The 22,467-nt window shown below is 35.5% G+C and overlaps 1 protein-coding gene across 3 annotated transcripts in view; it reads right to left on the reverse strand.

Moving 5' to 3' along the window:
- Positions 1-4,665: 4,665 nt before the first annotated feature.
- The window catches only part of Lrch (Leucine-rich-repeats and calponin homology domain protein), a 380,867-nt gene continuing 363,065 nt past the window's right edge, over positions 4,666-22,467 (reverse strand). For 2 of the 3 annotated variants that reach the window (XM_090375084.1, XM_090375082.1), the window contains one exon: positions 7,914-8,255. In XM_090375084.1, the coding sequence (XP_090231210.1) occupies positions 8,145-8,255 (111 nt within the window). In that variant the 3' untranslated portion in view covers positions 7,914-8,144. Of the gene's footprint in view, positions 5,171-7,913; positions 8,256-22,467 lie in introns of those variants that run through there. The other variant, XM_090375083.1, reaches the window with a different exon arrangement.

The following is a 22,467-nucleotide window of genomic DNA, read 5'->3' on the forward strand; positions in this document are numbered from 1 at the left end:
AGACTTAAAAACACTTCTAATATTAATTATACTCATATGGCATTACAGAAAAGGATGTTAAATAGTCGCAAATGAAGCATGTGATAGGTTAGCAATTTTTTTCTAGACCTTTGGCAGAATAATTTGTTGCACCAATAAACATTTGCATGTGATAGGGTCTCTTGTTGTGCAGTTAGCGGAGAATTTCAGCCATTTTTTACCTTTTATCCTAACATATCACTACATTTGGAGCGAGAGGGCTTGACATTTTTATACTGCTTCAGATGCACATGTGCCAAGGGTACAGTTGTTACTGAGTAGAGTTGTGTTTCACCCACTACAAGGAGTTTTTTGTCATTCTGGACACACATGTAACTGATGTGTTTTACTGTGGGCTCTTTAGTAGTGACAAATGATGCGAGAAAGAAACTTGTACATCAGCAAAAAAGAAAAAAAGTACATTCCACTAATCCTTCCTTAAATTTATTCAAACTTACCCACTTCCATATTGCCAGCTCTGGAAATTTGTTCCAACAGTGAACACTCTGGTTGAAAGAAAACTTTCCTCCTTTCTCAATTTATGAGAACAGAATATTTTCCAAACTTTAAGAAATAGATAAAAACTGTTAATAACTATTTAACAATGCCATTAATGTTTCCCCAAAGGAGTACGACCTGCTTTTTTTTTTTTTTTTTTATGTGGTTTTATATACATTTAGAAAACAGTCATGGCAGAGGTATTGATACCAGAACTTTGCATTAAATTTGTATATCAGATTTAATATTTGTACTATACTTCAAGAATACTTACAGTTGATGGTTTCAATATGTTGAAAGTAGGAGTGTTTAAGAAGTAAAATTAAAAACCTGACTTTTACACAACTAGTTATCTGTCATCAGTAAAGTTATTAATTGTTAAAACTATGTACAAGGTGCTACCCAAAAGTGAAAAGAATGGTTGCTTAGCTACTAAAGATTTTAAGTTGCATTAGTCATGTGTCAACACTTTTGGGTAGACTGACTGACTGCAGACCAACTTACTGCTGCCTCCTTGTCAATTCTCCAGACCTGTTTCTTTTGACTTCATTTTCAAAATCCTGAATCTAGAGATTTAATGAAATATTAGAGTCAGCAAAAATTGTAGGAGATACCCACAGCATCATGAAATAAGAATTTTGCACATGAAATATTGGTAAAAATTGCTGGGTTTGGTGTATTAATTTCCAAGGGTTCCAAGGGAAACAAGATACAAAAATGGACAAGTTAAATGGATCTTTGCTTTTCAAGTTATAAGAATAACTTTTGGGTAGCACCTTTTATACATTAAAAATGAAAATATAACCCTTATTTAAACCTAGACACAGTTGCTCTACATAAATTATTTATCTGGAAGTTATACTATTAAAACAATATACCATTGCCAATATCCTTTGCCATGATGGATCTTCATCAAAATTTATCTGTTCTATTACTAGATGTAGATTAATAATGCCATTAATGCTGCATCTTATTTGTACAAATCTTATTCTAAAGTTTTTGGCAGTAAAAAAAAAAAGGGAAAAATAAATTATTTCTGTGCAAGCATTTGTTTTTTGAAATCCAATGCCTGCAGTAATTTACACAGAAAAAAATTCTTGCTTTAAATTAAAAATACTATTCACTCATATGTTTTAATCTTTTAAGCACCTAAAATGTCACCCAAAAACCTTATATTTTTGAAAATGCAGAAAAAGTAACCAAAATTATCGCTTTAACAGTATTGTTAATATCAAGAACAGCTGTGAAGAAAATAACAAGGGCTGAGCTACACAAAAAGCTATTCAAAAACAATTTTATTTAAATTTAGAAATAATATTTGACAAATGATTTGGAACCTATCTTGAAGAATCCAAGAAAGATAATAGGTCTCTTATGCTTGATTCAAGGTTGCACTCAAGTTCCCATTTTAAATTGGAATTCAACCTGGTCAGTTTTAAAATTAATGGCAATTAATTTCAAACTGTTACTTATCCATAACAACCATATTATCCAAGTCAGTAATTTTCAACTGTGTTCTGGGGTTCAACTATGGAATCCCAGAACAAAGTTTGTAAAAGTGTTCCATGGCTGAATTAAGTTGGAAAGCCATGACCTAAGCTAACCAGTCAATCAGTTGTTCACTAGGACCAAAACTACAAATTATTAGAGAGTAACGTTAAAAGAAAAAACCCAATGTATTAATTTCTCTATTCTTTGTTTATCAGCAGAAACCTACAGCTAACCAGCAATGATAAAACCTGAATATTCATTAATTTCAAAAATTATATGATAATGTGAAAAATTATAGGTTTGTTCCTGAGGGCTTAGAATAAAATATAAGAAAAAATACAAGACTCATAAATCTAGCAATTTCAAATAAAATAATTTATTCACAACTCAATGACTACAAAATGCTTACAAATGTATATACAAAAGGCATATGAAATTACATAAATAAAACGGCCTACTTACACAGTTAAGTACAGTTTATATATATCAGAACTATGCTGGCAGCACTAGACAAGTACTCTAGTCATAAGTCTACAATTTAATTCATAATCATGGAATTATCTGTACCAACAGGAAAAAGCTATTTTTGTATGTAAGAGCACCACCAACCTCAGTATTAATTCAAATGTATGTAATACAAGATAATGTGAGCTGTAGTTGAAAACCAATCAAAGAAGAACCATTATGAGAGACTGGGTTGTTTGTTCCATTGAGATTGTGCCTCCTCAGAATACTAAGATGGATTTAACAAAATTATATAAAATACATAAAAAATAAATTTCTCTATCTGCAGAGGACATTTTTGTACATATAAAATGGAAGCCATAAGGCTGAAGCACCACTATAACTGAGCCAAAATAAACTATTTTCTGACTTCAACAGTCAGTAATGCTACATATATTTGAAAGTAAATTCACTTTTTGAAATGGCTCTAGATCATTATATAAAAATGCTGTATCAAAATCAATATTTTTAAGTTTCTTGAATGGGTTAAATATGGGTATATTTAACCCATATTTCTTAAGTAATTCAGTTGGGAAAAAATCAACCACAATATGCATATTTGAAAAGATAAAATTTAAAAAAATGTATAAAACCTTCCTATATGTGTGCCATGACAGTAAAGAACATCCTAAATAAAGTCTCATCTTGAAATCAGTGTTAAAACTAATACTTAAGGAACAAGAACATAAAATGCAAGTCATAGTTAAATGGCTCAAAAACTACTCCTGTGAAGTAAAGGATATTTGATAATGTACAATGATAGAAAAAATGGCCCCAACCTGTGTGTCATTGCGCTTTTTATATTTAAACACCTTAGACTAAGATGTCTGAATGTCTCAAGTTGTTTAGTTTAAGGACACTGGATACATTTTTATTATTATTATATATATATTTTTGAAGTCCTAATCATGTATCCCTCAAAATTTAAGTAGCCTTAACTTATACTAATTAGTGAAGTTATTTCCCTCATACCATATGAAAGAAGGCCATTTCTTTTATATAGTGAGAACAAGGCTATACTGGCCATATGGAGAATGTAACAAGTTCTACATGTGTCTAAGTATGCCGCTTCAAGGTGGAAAAAATTTTAACAAAAGATGGGGAACAAAGCTGCTAAAAAACATTCCACTGAAAGTTTTTGTGCCATTAGTCTCCAGCCCATCACCCAAAAATGATGGGCTGCCAATATTTTGTAAAAACTGAATGAATAATTACTCTAGATGAGGTGGCCCATTTAAATGTTAAACAGGCAATATTTTCAGATGTAGAAATGTGCATATTCTGAGGAGGGCTGAGGCAGTATTGTATATGAATCAAAATGGAAGACCAGTTATTGCACTAGTTTATACATGTATATAAAAAAGTGGTTATAAACTGATGTATAAAGATGGAAGGCACAGATGAGGGACTTTTGTAATCAGTTCTATTTTTGTATTTCTGAGCACTTCATGACAGCATCTAAAGGCACTTTTTATGGTGTATAAGAGAAAAATGACATTGTCATTACGTTATGTACTAAAGTTCATATAAATTTTGCATCTGATGAGGCGAATTACAAGAAAAAAAAGCAATTCATGAACATTTTGATGAATTAATTTATAAAAAGGAAAAAAATATATTAAAATTTTGCATGTAATGTGAATAAAATTATTAGATGTGTTTGGATGCATAGCCAGCTTGTATGCATATTAACATAGCTACAATGAGCAGAGGCTAAAAGCATTAAGACCGGACTTGATTAAGTTATGTTATCACATCAAACAGCATTTCTGGAAAGTGAGTGTCACACCATGTCCAAAACAGCATCACCATTTTGGACACAGTGCGACACACCGCTAATAAAAATCACATTAACATTTTAATTTAACGTTATATTAAATATTTATTTTTTTACATGCTCAGCATCTTAAAGAGAAAGAAGCTCATATGAGCTCTGAACATGTTCTTTTTCTTTGAAATCTAATAATGACATAGTCAATATGATATGGATGGCAACGGTTAGGCTGAACATCTTCCCTCTTTCTTTCTTTTTTTTTTTTTTAATGTTTTGACCAAAACAAAAGAAGCTGCTACCATTGTATTTACCACCATCTTAAAAGTAAGGAACAAAAAGGGCAAAGGGTCAAATAATTACGAAATTCTGGGTGGGGCTCAAATTATTTTTGGAATGTACAGTGTCAGTATCAAAAAAAGTTTGGAAAGCACCAAGATAATTATTAATGTATACTTAATGCTGAAAAAACTGGAGGGTTAACAAATACAACTGCACGCTGTGTGAGTGAATTAGCCAAAGATTCTATTTGGATTGTCCAGAGGATTAGAGTTGAAATTACAAACACTAATGTAATTTAACCTCGCTGAAAATCCCCATCAAATAGTGGTAAATGACCAACATAACGGTGATAAAACACATGAAACAAATCCGCTATTAATTCACATTTAATTAACCAAGCAGTATTAGTTCAATAAATCATTAAAATTAGTAATTAATGATATAAACCGCAGCTATGCTTAGGCTTTAAAACTCATATGTGGCTTATCAGTCTTGAAAATATTTTCCTCTGCTCTGATATTTTTTACCAACTATGTAAATCAGTTACTCCATACAGTTAATAATGACTTTACTTGCTGTCATGAAATTAGCATACTGGATAAAATTCTGCACAAAAAAAAAGTCTTGAATGGGGAAGAAAAAAGATAACAGGGTATCAAAGAGTATTATAAAAGTTCTCTAAAAATATTGTGCAATATGATAAAAAGTTGTTTATTAGGAAACACTCCTTTCTCAGAATGTAAATATTTACCATTTGAACTCTGGGTAATTGCCATTTTAAAAAAGAATTTAAACCAAGACTTCAGTATAAGGAAATTCAATATATTCCATATCAGTTTCTTTAAATGTTAAAATCTTTTAAGAGTTGCAGATAATAAATTCAAACTTTGTTTTAATAAAAACTAATAGAAAACATTATCAGAACAATGTACCAACAGCTTGTGCGTAAATATGTTCAGTTATCACCCTTAAAACTTGACGACATACTTAAAACTGATGTATTATTTCAGACCACACAAAGCCATTTATGTAGTTTATAGCTTGACTTTTCACACTTAATTCTCCGACATTTAAGTACATAGAAATAATTAAATTCCAGCCAATAAGAAATCAAAAAAATTAAGTTAATTTTAGTAAGTACACTATATCAAGTTTGCTGGAATAGTCATATGGTTAGCAAATGCTTGGTTCTATATTTCACAGACAGGTGAAATAAGTACACAGCTTATGACAGAGTAAACTGATAAATACAAGTTAATAACTCTTAAGAACAGATTTACAAACTTTATAAAAGAACATCAAAGGAATGTAATGTAAAATATATAAATAGAAAATATAAGTTAATCTAAAAGTAAATAGATGAATATTGCCTCATGTGAAGAGATATTTAAATTCTATAATAACCTTCAAAGTAAAACAAAAAAAAAAAAAATGGAGCACAACCTCAAAATCTATTAACAGTAGATATTTCAGCTTCTAATTTAATGCCTCCTTCAGTATCACAAGTGGTAATTCTCTTATGAAATTCTGAAATGTCGAACTGTCTACAGATATTCACTACTAAAGGTGCTTAAGTGCTTTTACATTTCTTTACGTGAAGCATTGTTCACCTATTTTCTTACAAATAATTGACAGAATTATACTGCCAGTTATGACTGAAGTAAACAATACAACTATATTTTCCTTACTTAATCTGACTACCAACATTAAGACTGCTCTTAAAGGCCAGATCAAAAATATTCATGATTGCAGGTGTAACCTCTTCTTGCACGGTTAAATTTAATTTTAACCATAATTAAAAGACAGCTGTTTTGGCAGTGCCTTGCTCTAAAACACTGACATGAAATGAAAGAATTATCAGTTACAGAATTATGCAACTTCCCCCCCCCCTTGTGATATGATGCTAAACAAGAAAAATAGAAATCTGCAATGGAGATTAAAAAAAATAACACTGTGATTGCTACTTATTTAAAACTAATTTCTTCACCTTTTGATATGGTAAACTTAAATATTTATTGATTCTGTTAAGAAACCATATACTGAGAGATCCAACTATCCAAAGTATAAGAACTCTATTAAAATTCAAATGCAAAATATCTTTAAATAGACATTAACAAAAATTAAGTACAACTGCGACATTTAGTGTTTTCTTCAGAAAATCAATTCATGTATGTCACTGGGAGATAAAAAGGCAGCATCAGTTGATATCCATTGGCATCCATTAAAAAAAAAGAAAAGTAAACAGCTGTTTTGTAATATGATGATATTAAGACTACATCTGCAAAAGGGATAAAAAAATAACTGTTCTTGTTAATTACTTAAAAACTAATTTCTTCTTCTTTTGGTAAACTTAATTTATTAATGCCTTTAAGAAATATATACCACGAGATCCCACTATCCTAGGTATAAGTGGTACATAGAATGCATTAGTATAAGAACTCAGTTAATTAAAAAATTAAAATCCAAATGCAAATTATCTTTAAATATGCATGAACACAAATTAAGTACAGCTGTGACATTTAATTGCTGTTTCATTCAGGAAATCAATTCATGTATGTTTTGGGAAATTAGAAAAAAAAAAAAAAAAAACTTAATTTTGTTATAATGCCACATGGAATCTAAATGATATCCAATTAGATTCCACATGACATGTAGAACATAAGAGGGAGCAGATTCATTCTACCAGATTCAAAAATTTCCCTCCTTTATTAAACTGCTTCTTTACATCTTTGAATTACTGCACTATATACTGACTGTCACATAAAGAAAATAGTTGTAATACATTTTTTCTAAGCCAATTATCAAAATAAAAATACAATACACTACAGCTAACAAAGCCAAAACAGATGTACAAATGGCACATCTAAACTTATAATTAAAATATGATTAAGCTTCATTGACCTTTTTTTTTTTTCTATTTACGCAAAATTTAAGAGAGACATTTATATTTGAATGGAAAACAATGAATACCATAAATATATTTTTCAAACTAAATCATGATTGTCTTCAAGGTTCGTTGGTTCTTATCTGTTGCAAGTTATAAATTAGGAGGTGTAGTATTTAAAGGATGTGAGAAAAATGTATATTAGTAACAAACTAATAGCAGGAAGGGTTGTGCCCCAAGGAAATGTCTCTTCTGCTATAAATATCTACAATCAAGATCATATATATATATATATAAAACACATAGTATACACATAAATCTGCATAAAGTATTCTCTACATTAAATATTACTATCTGAGATTCTTCTGTATTCTTGCAGTCTGCCATTTTCTTATTGAGGAGAAAAATGCTCCATCACTTGCAAGGATGAAAAATATACACCAATGGCTTCATATTAGTAAAAGAACAAAAATTATACAGATGTATGGCAGTTTAGAGCATTACATTCTACTATGCTCAGACAGAATGTATGCAGCACCATATGGCAGTGATGTGCAATGGCATAATTACATTGCGCATAAAGTATTAAAATCTCATTAAAAACCAGCATATGTTTAGGAGACATTCAACAGTCCCACGCATTGAGCAAATAAGTGTCCTCTGTACAAAGGACTAGATAGGATATTAAGCTCCAGGTCACATAATGTGGTTTTTTGTTACTGTCCTCACCAGTTCTTGGACTGTGATCGCAACACGGACTAAACCTCCACGTTCTTCTAGAATATCTTGAGACGAGCATAGCAAACTCTGAAAGGAGAAAGCAACTTAGGTTTTCATATTCATGAACTATAAGAATATTTTTTAACTTTGTTTTTAATTAATATTACACAAAACAAACTATCTATGCACAATTTATGTGCAAAACACCTTGATTAAATGCTTCATTCAGAAGTAAATAGCATGCTAACTTTTAGAGCATGGAAAAAATGGTTTTTAAAAAACTAGTTATGCATTACATTTTTGATAGTTCAGAATATTTTCAAATTGTATTTTTTATTAGGATTCAGTCATTACCTAATGTTATCAAGCACACCACACTATTCAGTTTTTTCATAATAAATAATATTAACATGTGATAACAAGTTGATCTAATCTGTTGTGCTGCTGGGTAAGATACAAAGTACTACCTCTCATGATTTCATTTGGTAATAAATGTTTTTGAAAAGTTGACTGGATTGATAGTTATTTGAGAACACATGCTAGAAATGTCGAGTTCATACTATGATTTTTTTTTTTTTTTTGATTTGGTAGTTGTTGGCGCATCGGCTTCTGTGGCCATATTGCACCTCCCAAGGTTTTTGCAGTATTTTGATCCAAGCCCGAGGCGGGAATCGAACCCGCAACCTTTAGGTTGCCGGGCAGGTACTTTACCCACTCGGCTAGCCCGGTCGGCAGTTCATACTATGATTACACATTTAGTATAGTATTAGTAACGGCCATAACATGCAAGGAAGCCTAAGGCTTATGCTGCACCAGCAAAAAAAAAAAAAAAAAGAAAAGTAAAATAGTATATAAAATAAATAATAAATAATAAAAAGAAAAGGAAATAAGCAACCTATGCATTTCCTTCCTCCCATAGGTAACTATCCAGCTGACCTTTGAATTTCCTTAATGCTGTCGCACACATTCTCTCAGATATGCCAGACAAGTTGTGCTTGCTACCTGGGAGTCTAAAATGCTGATGAAACTGATATTTGGGTGACACTCAAGTCAAGTGAATCTAATTTCAGCAAAGTCCGGACGGTCTGTGACAGCCAAATCCTCTGCTTGCACCTTCACGATGGTATGGTGGGACTGTTAGTAATCCTGGGTATAACCCCCCATGTGCAAGCACACTGTGGGTGACCACACCACATGAAGAATGCTGCCCCTCTGTGTTATCAGGTAATACTAGGTGGTAGATGACTCTCATCAACCCTTGCAATACCGCCACTTTGCTTATTGGAGGCTTGAAGTGGTGGAACCCACGTTTAGTCTCCAGAGCTAAGTTCCGGTCAACCCTTCCCCATCTCTTCCATCATGCAGTATGATTAATATCCTGTAAGGTTATGATGAATGCCATTGAGAGATCCAAACTTCCTTACATTTCGAGGGAACAGCTCTAAAACGGTGTTCGCACGCCAGCCACTAGTTAGTACACCAGACAGAACCTATTGGTGACTCTCTAAGAGGCTTATGGATCAGCTAGTGTATAATCTTGCTACCTCTACTTTGCCAGATAGTGACTGCAGGGAGTCCAAGTAGTGTGTATGTGGGGGGGGGGGGAGGGCACTGTAGAAGCCACGTTATGTTAAGGATCTGTATATTCTTACCATGTGTTCGCCATATTCAAAAATTTCATTACTTCATACAGCATGTTCCTTCCCTCAATTTTTTCTAACTTTCATGAACTGCCAAACTAATAGAGTAAACTTATCTGCAAAAATATCTAAACCTCCTAAACACTTCCTAGTTCATTTCAAAAATATATGTGGTTCCTGTTCTAATCTCAATGATGTCCATTTCCACTTGCAGTCTGCCAAACCCCACGTACTTTTTTCTTACAGAATCTCAGTTATCGGTTGAGTCAACTACTGCTCATCTCAGTTGACCAAATATATTCGCTGTATGATTCCTTTTGTCTCAAAGGTGGTACTTGTGCATATGTCCATTCCGATATTCCCTGGCAGAGACTTGATAATTTGGAATCTCTTCTTTTCGATCTTCTCTGGCTTAAAATCTCTCTACCTCACTCTGTCAAATTCATCTGTTGTCTCTTCCTTTCTCCCAACTTCACTAATCACTTGTATTCTTTGATTTCCTCTCTTTGCAACTTGACTTTCTCCAGTCCAACTTTCCTAACAGTGAGGTAATTTTCCTTGGTGATTTTAAATGTTCACAACTCCAGCTAGCTTCCGTTTTCTAGTCACACAGACCCAGTTGGTCGCGATGCTGAGGCTTTTGCAATCACTAATGACCTTGCACAGATTGTTCATTTACCTACCACAATACTGGACAATGCTAATGATACAACCAACACCCTTGATCTTTTTCTCACAAAAAACCCTTCTAAGTACAGGGTCGAAGTGAGTGGTCCATTAGGCGCTTCAGATCACAACTTGGTGATTGTCTCCTCTCCAATAGAGCCTTTATCTCATGGCTATTCCCAATTTCATGGCATTACAAGACCTGCGAGATTTCTTATATTCTTTCCCTCGGTCAGATTACTGTTTCAAAACTCCTGATGTTAGCATCTGCTTAGATTGTGTCAGTGAAATTATTCTTGCAGGAAAGGAATAATTTATTCCACACTCATAATTAAAATCTCATCCTTTATCTAAACCTTGGTTTTCCAATAAATGTGCCAAGTCCAAGAAAAGAATGTTGCATATCGTAATTGGCTTGTTTCCAAATCTTCAGTTTCATTTTCTGCCTAAACCAGAGCTTGCAACAACTGTAAAGCAGTTATCAATCAATCCAAACTAGATTTTGAACAGTCTAAGAGTAGAAAATTTGCTTCTTGCCCTAATGGTAGCCAAGCATTTTGGCCTCTTGCCAAAGCTATTGGCACATCTCTGTTACCACCTCTATCAAAACCAGATGGTTCTATTATCACTTCAGCCAAGGATAAAGCTGACCTGCTGGCATCCCATTTATTTTCCAAATCATGTATTAAGGATCTTGATAAAACACCTTCCACCATTCCCAACATGCTCCATTCAATGCCTCCTGTGGTCCTCTGTCAAAAGGACATTAGAAAGAATTTGACCAATCTTGATGCTAAGAAAGGTCCAAGTCCTGATGGTATTTCTCCACCTGTTCTCCTGGACTTACTCCTGTTCTTTGCAGCTTTTTTTCACTTCCTTATTCCCAAGGTGTTTTTCCTTCTGCTTCGAAATTTGCTCATATCCAGCCAGTTCCAAAAAAGATTGACAAATCCCTCCCATCCAATTATTGTCTCATTGTAATTACTTCTACTCTTTCTAAAGTAATGGAGAAATCAATTAGTTGCCAACTCTTAAACTATCTAGAAACCTTCCATCTGATCAATGATCGCCAGTATGGATTCCGTCAGTGTCGATCCACTGGTGATATTTTGGCTTATGTTACTCATCTATGGACAAATTCAATGGAAAAGTTTGATGAAACACAAGCAGTTGCTGTTGGCATTTCAAGGCTTTCGATCATGTTTGGCATAAAGGTCTTCTAAACAAGCTTCCAACTTATGGTTTGCCAACTGTTTTTTGTAATTGGATATCCAGTTTTCTCTGTATCTTCTAACTTCTCCACTAATGCTGGTGTCCCCCAAGGTTCAGTTCTTTCCCCCACTTTTCCCTCTTGTATATTAATGACCTCTTCCACTGACCGAAAATCCTATCCATAGTTTTGCTGATGATAGCACATTGCATTCCACTTTCCAGTTTGAGAAACCTCATCTTGCTCAATTAGCTTCAACTTCTCGAATATCCGCTATCAATTCCTTAAATGCCAATCATCAGGTAATTCTCCAGTGGGACAAAGGTAACTTAGTTGATTCCAATCCTTCTAAAACTCAGTCCTGTCTTATATCTCGCAAAAAGGATTCTTATGCTTCTATTCTATCTTTGGTGACACTCCAATTTCTAGGCAAGTTGATATATCTCTTTTGGGAATTACCCCGACTTCTAATCTCTCTTGGCATAAGCACATTGCAAATATTGCTTCCTCTATCTAAAAAATTTGGTTTTCTCTTTCGCTCTTGGTGTTACTTTTCTTCTGAACAGATGTACACTCTATAAAAAAAAGTAAATTGCAGCCATTATCAACCCACTGCAGGATGGAAGCCTCCTCAACAATTCATGCTGAGGGAAATGGACCATAATCTGCCACGCTGGTCCAGTGCGGGTTGGCAGATCGACCGTATTTAGCAGTCAGGGGTTTGAACCCCCGTCTACTCAAAGAGCGTGTGCCGCTGCACCCCCGCTCCTGACCACTCGGCTATGGAGGCCTTGTACACTCTATATAAATCGCAAATCCTCCCTACCATGGAATATTGTTTCCACATCTCGGGTGGTGTCCCCAAAACCTCTCTCAGGCTTCTAGATTCCATTCAGAAGAGGGCAGTTAGGTTAATTAATGACTCATCTCTAACTGAGTCTCTCCACTCTCTGTCTCATAGACCCTGATAGGTTGAACAAATTTAAGATGTGTTACTTGATATTGTCTTTTTTTTTTTTTTTTACTTCAGATGTTTTGTGGGACAATGAAAAAATATGAAAGTGGTGCAGCAAAGAGAAAGCGTGCCAAATTGCAAGAAGCTGTCAAAAAATCCAAATGAATTACTGACTTCATAATTAGACATCACCATCAATGTGAATCACAGAATTACCATGCTGATCTTGATAACCAGGCAGTTGGACCAGGACCAGCTACAGATACAGAAGGTAAAATTCCCAAAGAAACTGATGATAAACTGATAGAGCAAACAGTGAAACCAACTGATGCTGATAATAATGAAAAAAAAAAAAAACAGAGTCCACAGCTGTAAAAGCCTCCATGTCACAAACTGACATTGGACTTATTGATAAGAGGAACAGAATTGACACTGAATCATTTCTAAAAGTTCAGGACTTTGAAGTACCAACTGATGTCCCCAAGGATAAAGATAATCACTCCTTTCCAACTCACCTTTTTACAGTAACATTGACAAATGGAGAGAAATATAAAGGAGACTGGCTGTGTTGGAGTCAAATATATGTGGTCTCAATTCTAATCTCAACGATGTCCATTTCCACTTGCAGTCTGCCAAATCCCATGTACTTTTTCTGACTGAATCTCAGTTATCGGTTGATTCAACTACTGCTCATCTCAAATGCCCAAATTATTTGCTGTATGATTCCTTTCGCCTCAAAAGTGGTACTTGTGCATATGTCCGTTCTGATATTCCCTGTCAGAGACTTGGCAATTTGAAATCTCCTCTCTTTGATCTTTTCTGGCTTAAAACCTCTCTACCTCATTGTGTCAAATTTATCTGTTGTCTCTACCATTCTCCCAACTCCACTAATCACTTGGAGCCCTTTGACTTCCTCTCTTTGCAAACTGACTTTCTTCGGTCCAACTTTCCTAACAGTGGGGTAATTTTCCTTGGTGATTTTAATGTTCACAACTCCAGCTGGCTTCCATTTTCTAGTCACACCGACCCAGCTAGTCGAGATGCTGAGGCTTTTGCAATTATAATGACCTTGCACAGATTATTCATTTACCTACAAGAATACAGGAACCTAATCATACAGCCAACACGCTTGATCTTTTTCTCACAAACAACCCTTCTAAGTACACTGTCGAAGTCAGAGGTCCTTTAGGCACTTCAGATCACAACTTGGTGATTGTCTCTTCTCCAATGGAGCCTTTATCTCATGGCTATTCTCAACCTCGTGTTGTTTGCAATTACAAGAATGCAAAATGGGATGACCTGCGAGATTTCTTTTCTTCTTTTCCTTGGTCGGATTACTGTTTCAAAACTTCTGATGTCTCAGATCGTGTCAGTGAAATTATTCTTGCAGGAATGGAATCCTTTATCCCACACTCCACTTTAAAATCTCATCCTTTATCTAAACCTTGGTTTTCCAATAAATGTGCTAAGGCTGTTCAAGAGAAGAGTGTTGCATATTGTAATTGGCTTGTTTCTAATTCTTCAGTTTCATTTTCTGCCAATACCAAAGCTCTCAACAATTGTAAAGCAGTTATTAATCAGTCCAAAAGAGTTTGAACAGGCTAAGAGTAGGAAACTTGCTTCTTGTCCTAATGGTAGCTGAGCATTCTGGTCTCTTGCCAAAGCTATTGTCTGCAACTTTTGTCCATCTCTGCTCCCACCTCTGTCCGAACCAGATTGTTTTGTTTTCACTTCAGCCAAGGATAAAGCTGACCTGCTAGCATCCCATTTTTCTTCCAGCTCATGTATTAATGATCTTGGTAAAACACCTCCCACCATTCCCAACACGCTCCATTCAATGCCTCCTGTGGTCTTCGGTCAAAAGGATTTTGACGAATCTTGATGCTAAGAAAGCTCCAGGTCCTGATGGTATTTCTCCACTTGTTCTCAAAACCTGTGCTCCTGAACCGCTTTCTTATTCCAAAGGTGTTTCTCCTTCTGCTTGGAAATTTGCTCATATCCAGCCAGTCCAAAAAAGGATGACAAATCCCTCCCATCCAATTATCGTCCCATTGCAATTACTTCTATTCTTTCTAAAGTAATGGAGAAATCAATTAACCGCCAACTCTTAAACTACCTAGAAACCTTCCATCTTATCAACGATCGCTAGTATGGATTCCGTCAGTGTCGATCCACTGGTAATATTCTGGCTTATGTTACCCATTTATGGACTAATTCAATGGAAAGGTTCAGTGAAACACAAATAGTTGCTTTTGATATCTCAAAGTCTTTCAATCATGTTTGGCATAAAGGTCTTCTAAACAAGCTTCCATCTTATGGTTTGCCAACTGTTTTTTGTAATTGGTTATCCAGTTTTCTCTCTGATCGCTCATTGACGGTGATGGTAGATGGTTCTCTGTCTTCTAACTTCTCCACTAATGCCGGTGTCCCCCAAGATTCAGTTCTTTCCCCCACTCTTTTCCTCTTGTATATTAATGACCTCCTTCCATTGACTGGAAATCCTATCCATAGTTTTGCCGATGATAACACATTTCATTCCACTTTCCATTTTGAGAAACCTTGCCCTGCTCAATCAGCTTCAACCTCTCGAAAATCTGCTACCAATTCCTTAAATGCCGATCTTCAGGTAATTCTCCAGTGGGGCAAAGACATCTTGATTTCAACCTTTCTAAAACTCAGTCTTGTCAAAAAGGATATATCTCTTTTGAGGATTACCCTGACTTCTAATCTCTCTTGGCACATGCACATTACAAATATTGCTTTCTCTGCATCTAAAAAACTTGGTTTTCTCTTTCGCCTTTTCTTCCAAACAGCTTCTCACTCTGTATAAATCGCAAATCTGCCCTACCATGGAATATTGTTCCCAAATCTGGGGTGGTGCCCCCAAAACCTCTCTCAGGCTTCTTAATTCCATTCAGAAGAGGGCAGTTAGGTTAATTAATGATTCATCTCTAACAGTGTCTCTTCACTCGCTGTCTCATAGATGTACTGTTTCTGCTGCATGCCTCTTCTACAGATACTTCCATGGACACTGTTCTTCTGAATTGGCTTCTATAATTCGTGCTCTCTCTTTCAAAACAGTCCGAACATGTGCAGCCACCAGCCAACATCCATTTACCGTTCAACTTCAAACTCACAGAACCAACTTTTCATCTTCCTCATTTATTCATTCAACTGCCGTTTTCTGGAACAACCTTCCTTCATCGTATTTCCTGAAAATTACAGTCTAAGAAGTTCAAGGCTAATGTCAACAAATATCTTCTTTCGTCTTCTCAACCTCCAACCCAAGCACGGTACTAAGTACTATTGGTTCTAATACCTCTCGTGTTGGGCGCCTCCGTAGCCAGGTGGGCAGGAGCAGCAGTGTGTAGCACACGCTTCTTGATCAGACCGGGGTTCAAGCCCGTGAACACCAAATACAGAGGATGCAGGAAGGTCAGGGAATGACTACCGCATATCCCCGGAGCAATATGGCCTTAGTTGCTAATGCTCCTAAAAACCAAATAACAACAACAATAACCTCTCGTGTGTTTGGGGTTTACATTAAAAAAAAAAAAAAAATTGTGCACCTTGTTTTTTGTTTACCAAGGGGGATGTCTCTTCTAATGTGAGTGTATTAATCAGTTATCCAGAATGGAATATTGAGAAAGGGTGGAGAAAATTAAAGGATCATATTCCAAGTTATGAAAATTCTAACTTACACAAAGAAAATTATTTTGCACGGAAAGATGCAAGTAAGGGAGCAGTGAGCAGTGCTTCAACTTCAATTGATAGTTATATTGTTGATCAGCTCAAGGCTGAAAGTAATAAATGTAAGAAAATTCTTCATCACATTTTTGATATCATCCTATTTTTGTCAGAGAGGAGGCTCGCTTTCAGTGGTTCTTCTGAACAAATTGACGATAGCCATAATGGAAATTTTTTGGGCATCTATCTATCTATATTTTATTGTTGTTGTGCGTCAAGCATATCTCGCTGGTACGTATTGTGCTGAAGCCTGCAGTGAAGCTATAACATTCTTTGGAATCATAGAGAAAATGTTCAATGTCTTCAGTTCAAATCCCCAGCGGTGGAAGATACTGAAAGAATACCTTCCTGTCTCACTGCATAAAATGTCAAAAACAAGATGGTCAGCGAGAATTGACTGTGTAAGACCAACTGCACAGCATTTGGACAGTGTTAGAAATGCAGTGGCAGAGCTGAGTGAAGTTACTAATTTGACAGCAGAGCGTAAGTCTGATCTTCGGGGTATCAAAAAATACTTAGATACCTTTGAATGTGTACTGATGTCAGCCATTTGAATTAAAGTTCTCGCAATGATCCATGAGGTCAACTTGGTAATAGAATCTCGTGATGCCACATTAGATGTAGAAAGCAACAACATTGATCAACTAAGGGCAGATATCCTAAAACTGAGAGAAATGGAATGATATACTTAAAGAAGCACAGCATGTGTCAATCAATATTGGTGTGCCAGATAGTTTTGCTAGTCGCATAGGGTACCCAACTCAAAAGGATGCCGAAAATTATTTCAGGGTGAATGTGTTCTTCACCATAATTGACTTCGTTATCGACAGCCTTTCACATCACTTTTCTGCAGTCAGGGACACTTGTGGACTTTTTTTTATTTTTTGTGGCACTTTAAGCAGTTAGATGAGAATGAGTTGTTACAAAAAGTTAAACATTTCAGCTGTGATACCCAAGTCATATTTCAAATGATATTCAGAGTGAAGTGCTTCTTAAAAGAATTTTTGATATGAATTTCAAATTCGATGCTGTGTTATCGAAGATAATTTATGGTCAAATATTGAATTTGAGATTGGGCAATGTTTTCCCAAATATCCTCATTGCGTTACGCATTTTTCTGTGATTGCAAGCAACAGTGGCCTCTAATGAGAGGAGCTTCAGTGTCTTAAAACGAATTAAATCATACTTTCGGTCCACATTTGAATGGATTAGCAATTTTGAACATCAACAGTGACAAGGCAAAGTTGCTTGATTTTTCTGGTGTAATAGATGAATTTGCCCAAAGAAAGCATTTCTGATTATGAAGAAGTGATGACCATTTTTGATCTGAAATTCTGAATACAGAATAAACATGAATGTACTGTTGTATTTACTGCTTCTTATTACCGTACTGTACTCTATTGTCTTATATACATTTTGAATAAAACTGCTTGCCATTACCTTTTTTATAAATTGTTCTAGTTCTTTTATTCTGTTCTGTTACTTGTAAGTACATCATGTACACTACATGTATACATAAATCATATGTATTTAGCACTGATTACAAAAATACTTAATAAGCAGTTTGAAATGGGGCCTACATTTCCCACCTGGCCTGGGCCTATTACCAGCTTTTCACAGGCCTGCATTCATCAACGACCTTTCTCCACCCACAGCACTGTCCACAATGAGATGTTATTCCAGAAATGGCGTATTCCCAACACACTCTTGATACTGTCAAATGGGGATAGTGCAATTTCCGCCACCTCCGTGATAGAGTGCCCCATGTGTCGGGCATCCACTATCCCACTTTCAAAGCCAGCTAACTCACAATGTTTATCCATGCTGACATCGAATTACCATCTACATGAATGCAGTGTACCTATATACCTGCCAAGCAGTGGGTTCATCCACTAGCGAGAGGGGTAACAGCGTCGCATTGCCCAGGAACCAGGTATCCCACGAATTCTGTCCTTTCAGGGTATTTTACCTATGTTTGCTAGAGGCTGCTTGCCAGCTGATGAGAATCCAGTAAGCCTCAGACCAGCTGTCCTGGCAGTGTCTCAGATTGTTAAATGCATATCAGGTATTAACAATTTAGGCAAAACTGTGAATAATGATATTTGTTTTAAGTTGGATGTAAGACCCAGCCATAGAACCAAGTTCTTGTAGAAACTTGGCACTATAGCTGGGTCTAATGAGGGAGCAGAAACTTCCTCACGACCACTGTACCTAATACAGTAATGAACCTCAATTTGATAAGATCTTCTTGCTTAAGTGATGTCAAGAATAAATAGAAATTTTATTATGTTTTTAATACTGTATTAGGTAAAAAGCTAGTTTTAATTTTTGACTCAGAAATACATATTGGCCTGTATGCAAGATTTTTTCATATAATTTGTACTGCCCATTTTTGTATCATTGGCACTTATCCACGTGCTCTTCCATTATGTGAAATACATAGTGTGAATCAGAGCTGTAATACTCAATACGTTCTACGTTGATATTAATATTTGTAAAATAATAAGAGGAGTTTACCTCAATATAGTACGTAGAACACTTCTGTATGATACTCTCCAGAAATTAAAACGAAAAAATCGAAAACTTACATTAGAGTAAAAAATAAATAATTAAAAACCAATTTAACACAATTAAAAATCAATTTAAAGCAATTAAAAATTAAAAATAATCTAATGAAAATATTCAAAACGATTTTCCTTCCTGAAGCTGACAACGCTTTTCGATCGTATGTCGTGATCATAGGAATGAAAATTACCAAATAGGGTTGAACCTGAAACTTAAATAGTGATTATTTGTCTTTGCATGTAAAGGTCCCCGCATCGGAGATCAAATATGGCCGCCGAACATTAACAGAATTCTCGTGTAATTTAATTTCTACGGTTTCTGCAATTAAGTCGCATATAATACATTGAACATTAAGTATTTTGGCCTCGTTAAATAAAAAAGTGTGTTTTTCATTAATGGCACGAAAGGCTAATTCTGACGCTGCTGAAGCACGAACTGAGGACTTCATGTTGATTTACACGAATCAATATTTGTGTAAATCAACATGAAGTCTCCAGACACTGCAATTTAAAGAACTTAAGCCTTTCTTCATAAGAGCATCCCTTTGTTCCCCTCATCAGTCTTGCTGCCCTTCTATGTACATACTCAAGCAACTCTATATCCTTCCATATCTGAGTACACAATTACCCCCAGGTCTCTTTCATCCTCCACTTCTCTGATCATAACACCCCACAGTTGGTACATTTCTCTAGGGTTACTGCTACCCATATGCAGTAAGTTGCATCTAGCAATGTTAAACTTCAGTTGCCACTTCTCCAGCCTATTTGCCCAACTTTTCTAGATCATGTTGCAGTAGCATACTGTCAATAACAACCATGGCAACCTTTGTATCATTCGCAAACTTCGACATTAAGCTTGATATACCTTCATCAATATCATTAATATATATACAAAACAACAACGGGCTTAACACTGAACCCTGGGGGACACCACTAATAACATTAGTTCACAAAGAGCAGTGTCCTTTGATTACCAATCTCTGTCTTCTCCCACTGAACCATCCTTTTATCCATTGCAGCAACTTGCCCTTATTGCCATACTGCTCCAATTTGTACCAGTAGCCTTCCATGTGCAACAGTATCAAAAGCTTTCCTGAAATCCAAGTACAGCAGACTCTCGATTTAATGGGATCAGATTAACCAGGACACTTCAAGACTCCAAATTAAAAAAAAATCAACCAGAAATCATAAAATTTGAGTAATAAATAAACAGGTGCTTTGCAAGTCGTAAATAAGCAACAAGAAGTGGCGTTATAAGTCATGACTGGGAAATGAATGTACCACTTATAACTAAACTCCCACCCCACTGCACAAAAAAAAAAAAAAAAAAATTGGGAACAAATGTTTAGTGCATCATGTGGATTGTGTTCTGCCACACCACAAAAAGACAATTTTTGTTTCGTTATTTATGTCAGGGATGTCAATTTTTTTTATAGTAAATATTTTTTTTTTGTTTAGAAATCGCAAAAATGATGGATAAACGCAAAAGAGTTGTGCTTTCATTTGAACAAAAACTTGAAACCATTCAAGAGTTTTAAAATGGTGCATCCATTAAATCTTTAATGAACGATTATAATATTGGTGACCATACCATATGTGACATCTTAAAAATTAAAGGGAAGTTATTAGATATTGACATTGTAAAAAATAACGGGAAGCATTGTATTGGACACTCAAGTACTGTGTGGTAAGTTTTTTTTAATTTTGTATCTATCACCATATTTTTTACTTAGGTTACTGAACATTTTTCGACATTTTGTATTAACTGGGAAATCGATTACTGTTTTTTTTTTTTTTTTTACCATCTATCCTGGAATATCAAGAGTCTACTGTATAAAGGTAAAAAAAAAAAGGTAAACTGCAGCCATTATCAACCACACTGGTCCAGTGCAGGTTGGCAGATCGACCGTATTTAGCAGTCAGGGACTTGAACCCCAGTCTACTCAAGGAATGTGTGCTACTGCACTCCCGCTCATGACCACTCGCCTACAGAGGCCTCACATTTACTGTATATGATATCAAAATTATTTTTTGAATCCAGTTCCTTTGTGACCACGTAATAGAATAAAATCAAATTGGCTTGAACCCTAGTCTACTCAAGGAACGTGTGCTACTGCACTAGGATACAGAGGCTTCAAAGTTTACTGTATATGATATCAGAATTATTTTTTGCATCCAGTTCCTTTGTGGCCACATAATAGTATCCAATCAAATTGGTCAGACAAGACTTCCCCTTAAAAAACCCATGCTGTGTTTGAATTATTAATGCAGTGGGACCAACTGATGATGTTATCAACTGCAAATTCCAAATGGGAAACATTCAAGGAATTAATCGTGGAAGCTATTAGGCTTTTCATACCGATTAAGAAATACTGTTCAAGGTTTAGGCCTAAATGGATGTCAGATGAACTAATGACACTTGTGGCAGAGAAGAAAAATGCATGGGACGCATATAAATTATCAGGCAACACAGAAGCCTATGGTGGATATAAGCTAGTCTGTAATCAAGTCACAAAGGAGGTCAGACAGTGAAGGCAGATTATGAGCAATCTTTGGCAAAGGATGCTAAGAAAAACAGCAAGGACTTCTTTAATTAAAAACTCTAGAAGGAATGGGAAGAATCAGATTGGTCCACTTGATAGCAATGGTTCCAATGTTGATGACCCTGCTCAGATAGATGAGAATCTGAATGAGTATTTTGAATCTACATTCACACACATGAAGAATTCTTTAGGGAAGTGAAGAATAGAAGCTTATTAAACTCTAACAGGGAGCTTAACAATTTTGTAATTAACTGAGAGCAAAGTGGAGGAGAAATTGTTGAAGTTAAACATAAGAAAGGCGCATGGGGTGGATGGGTTCTATCCAGTTATATTAACAGAGGCAGCAAAGGAAGTAAGCAAACCGTTAGCCATAATTATGAGAGCATCCTTGGACTCGGGGGAAGTCCCCATGGACTGGAGATGTGCAAATGTATCCCCAATTCACAAAGGGGGATCAAAAGGTGACACGAGTAATTACAGACCTGTTAGTTTAACTTCTGTCCAGGGAAAATAATGGAGTCACTGATTAAAGAAGCATTGCAGGATTATCTAGACAAGACTGCAGTAATAATTCAGACACAGCATGGGTTTGTTAAGGGAAAGTCTTGTTTGACAAATATGACTGGATATTATGATGTGGTTACAAAGGAACATGGATGCAAAAAATAATTTTGATATCATATACTTGGATTTCAAGAAAGCTTTTGATACTGTTGCACATGGAAGACTACTGTACAAATTGGAGCAGTATGGTATTAAGAGCAAGTTGCTACAATGGATAAAAGGGTGGTTGAGTGGGAGATGACAGAGTGGTAATCAATGGACGCTGCTCATCGTGGAATAATGTTATTAGTGGAGTCCCCCAGTGTTCGGTGTTGGGCCTGCTGTTGTTTTGTTTATTTATCCACGATATTCATGAAGGTATATCAAGCTTAATGTCAAGTATGCAGAGAGAAAGGCTGGCAGGGCGGTTA

The sequence above is a fragment of the Mastigoproctus giganteus genome, chromosome 6 (assembly GCF_048544385.1).
Source record: "Mastigoproctus giganteus isolate SK-2022 chromosome 6, ASM4854438v1, whole genome shotgun sequence".
Lineage (NCBI taxonomy): Eukaryota > Metazoa > Arthropoda > Arachnida > Uropygi > Thelyphonidae > Mastigoproctus > Mastigoproctus giganteus.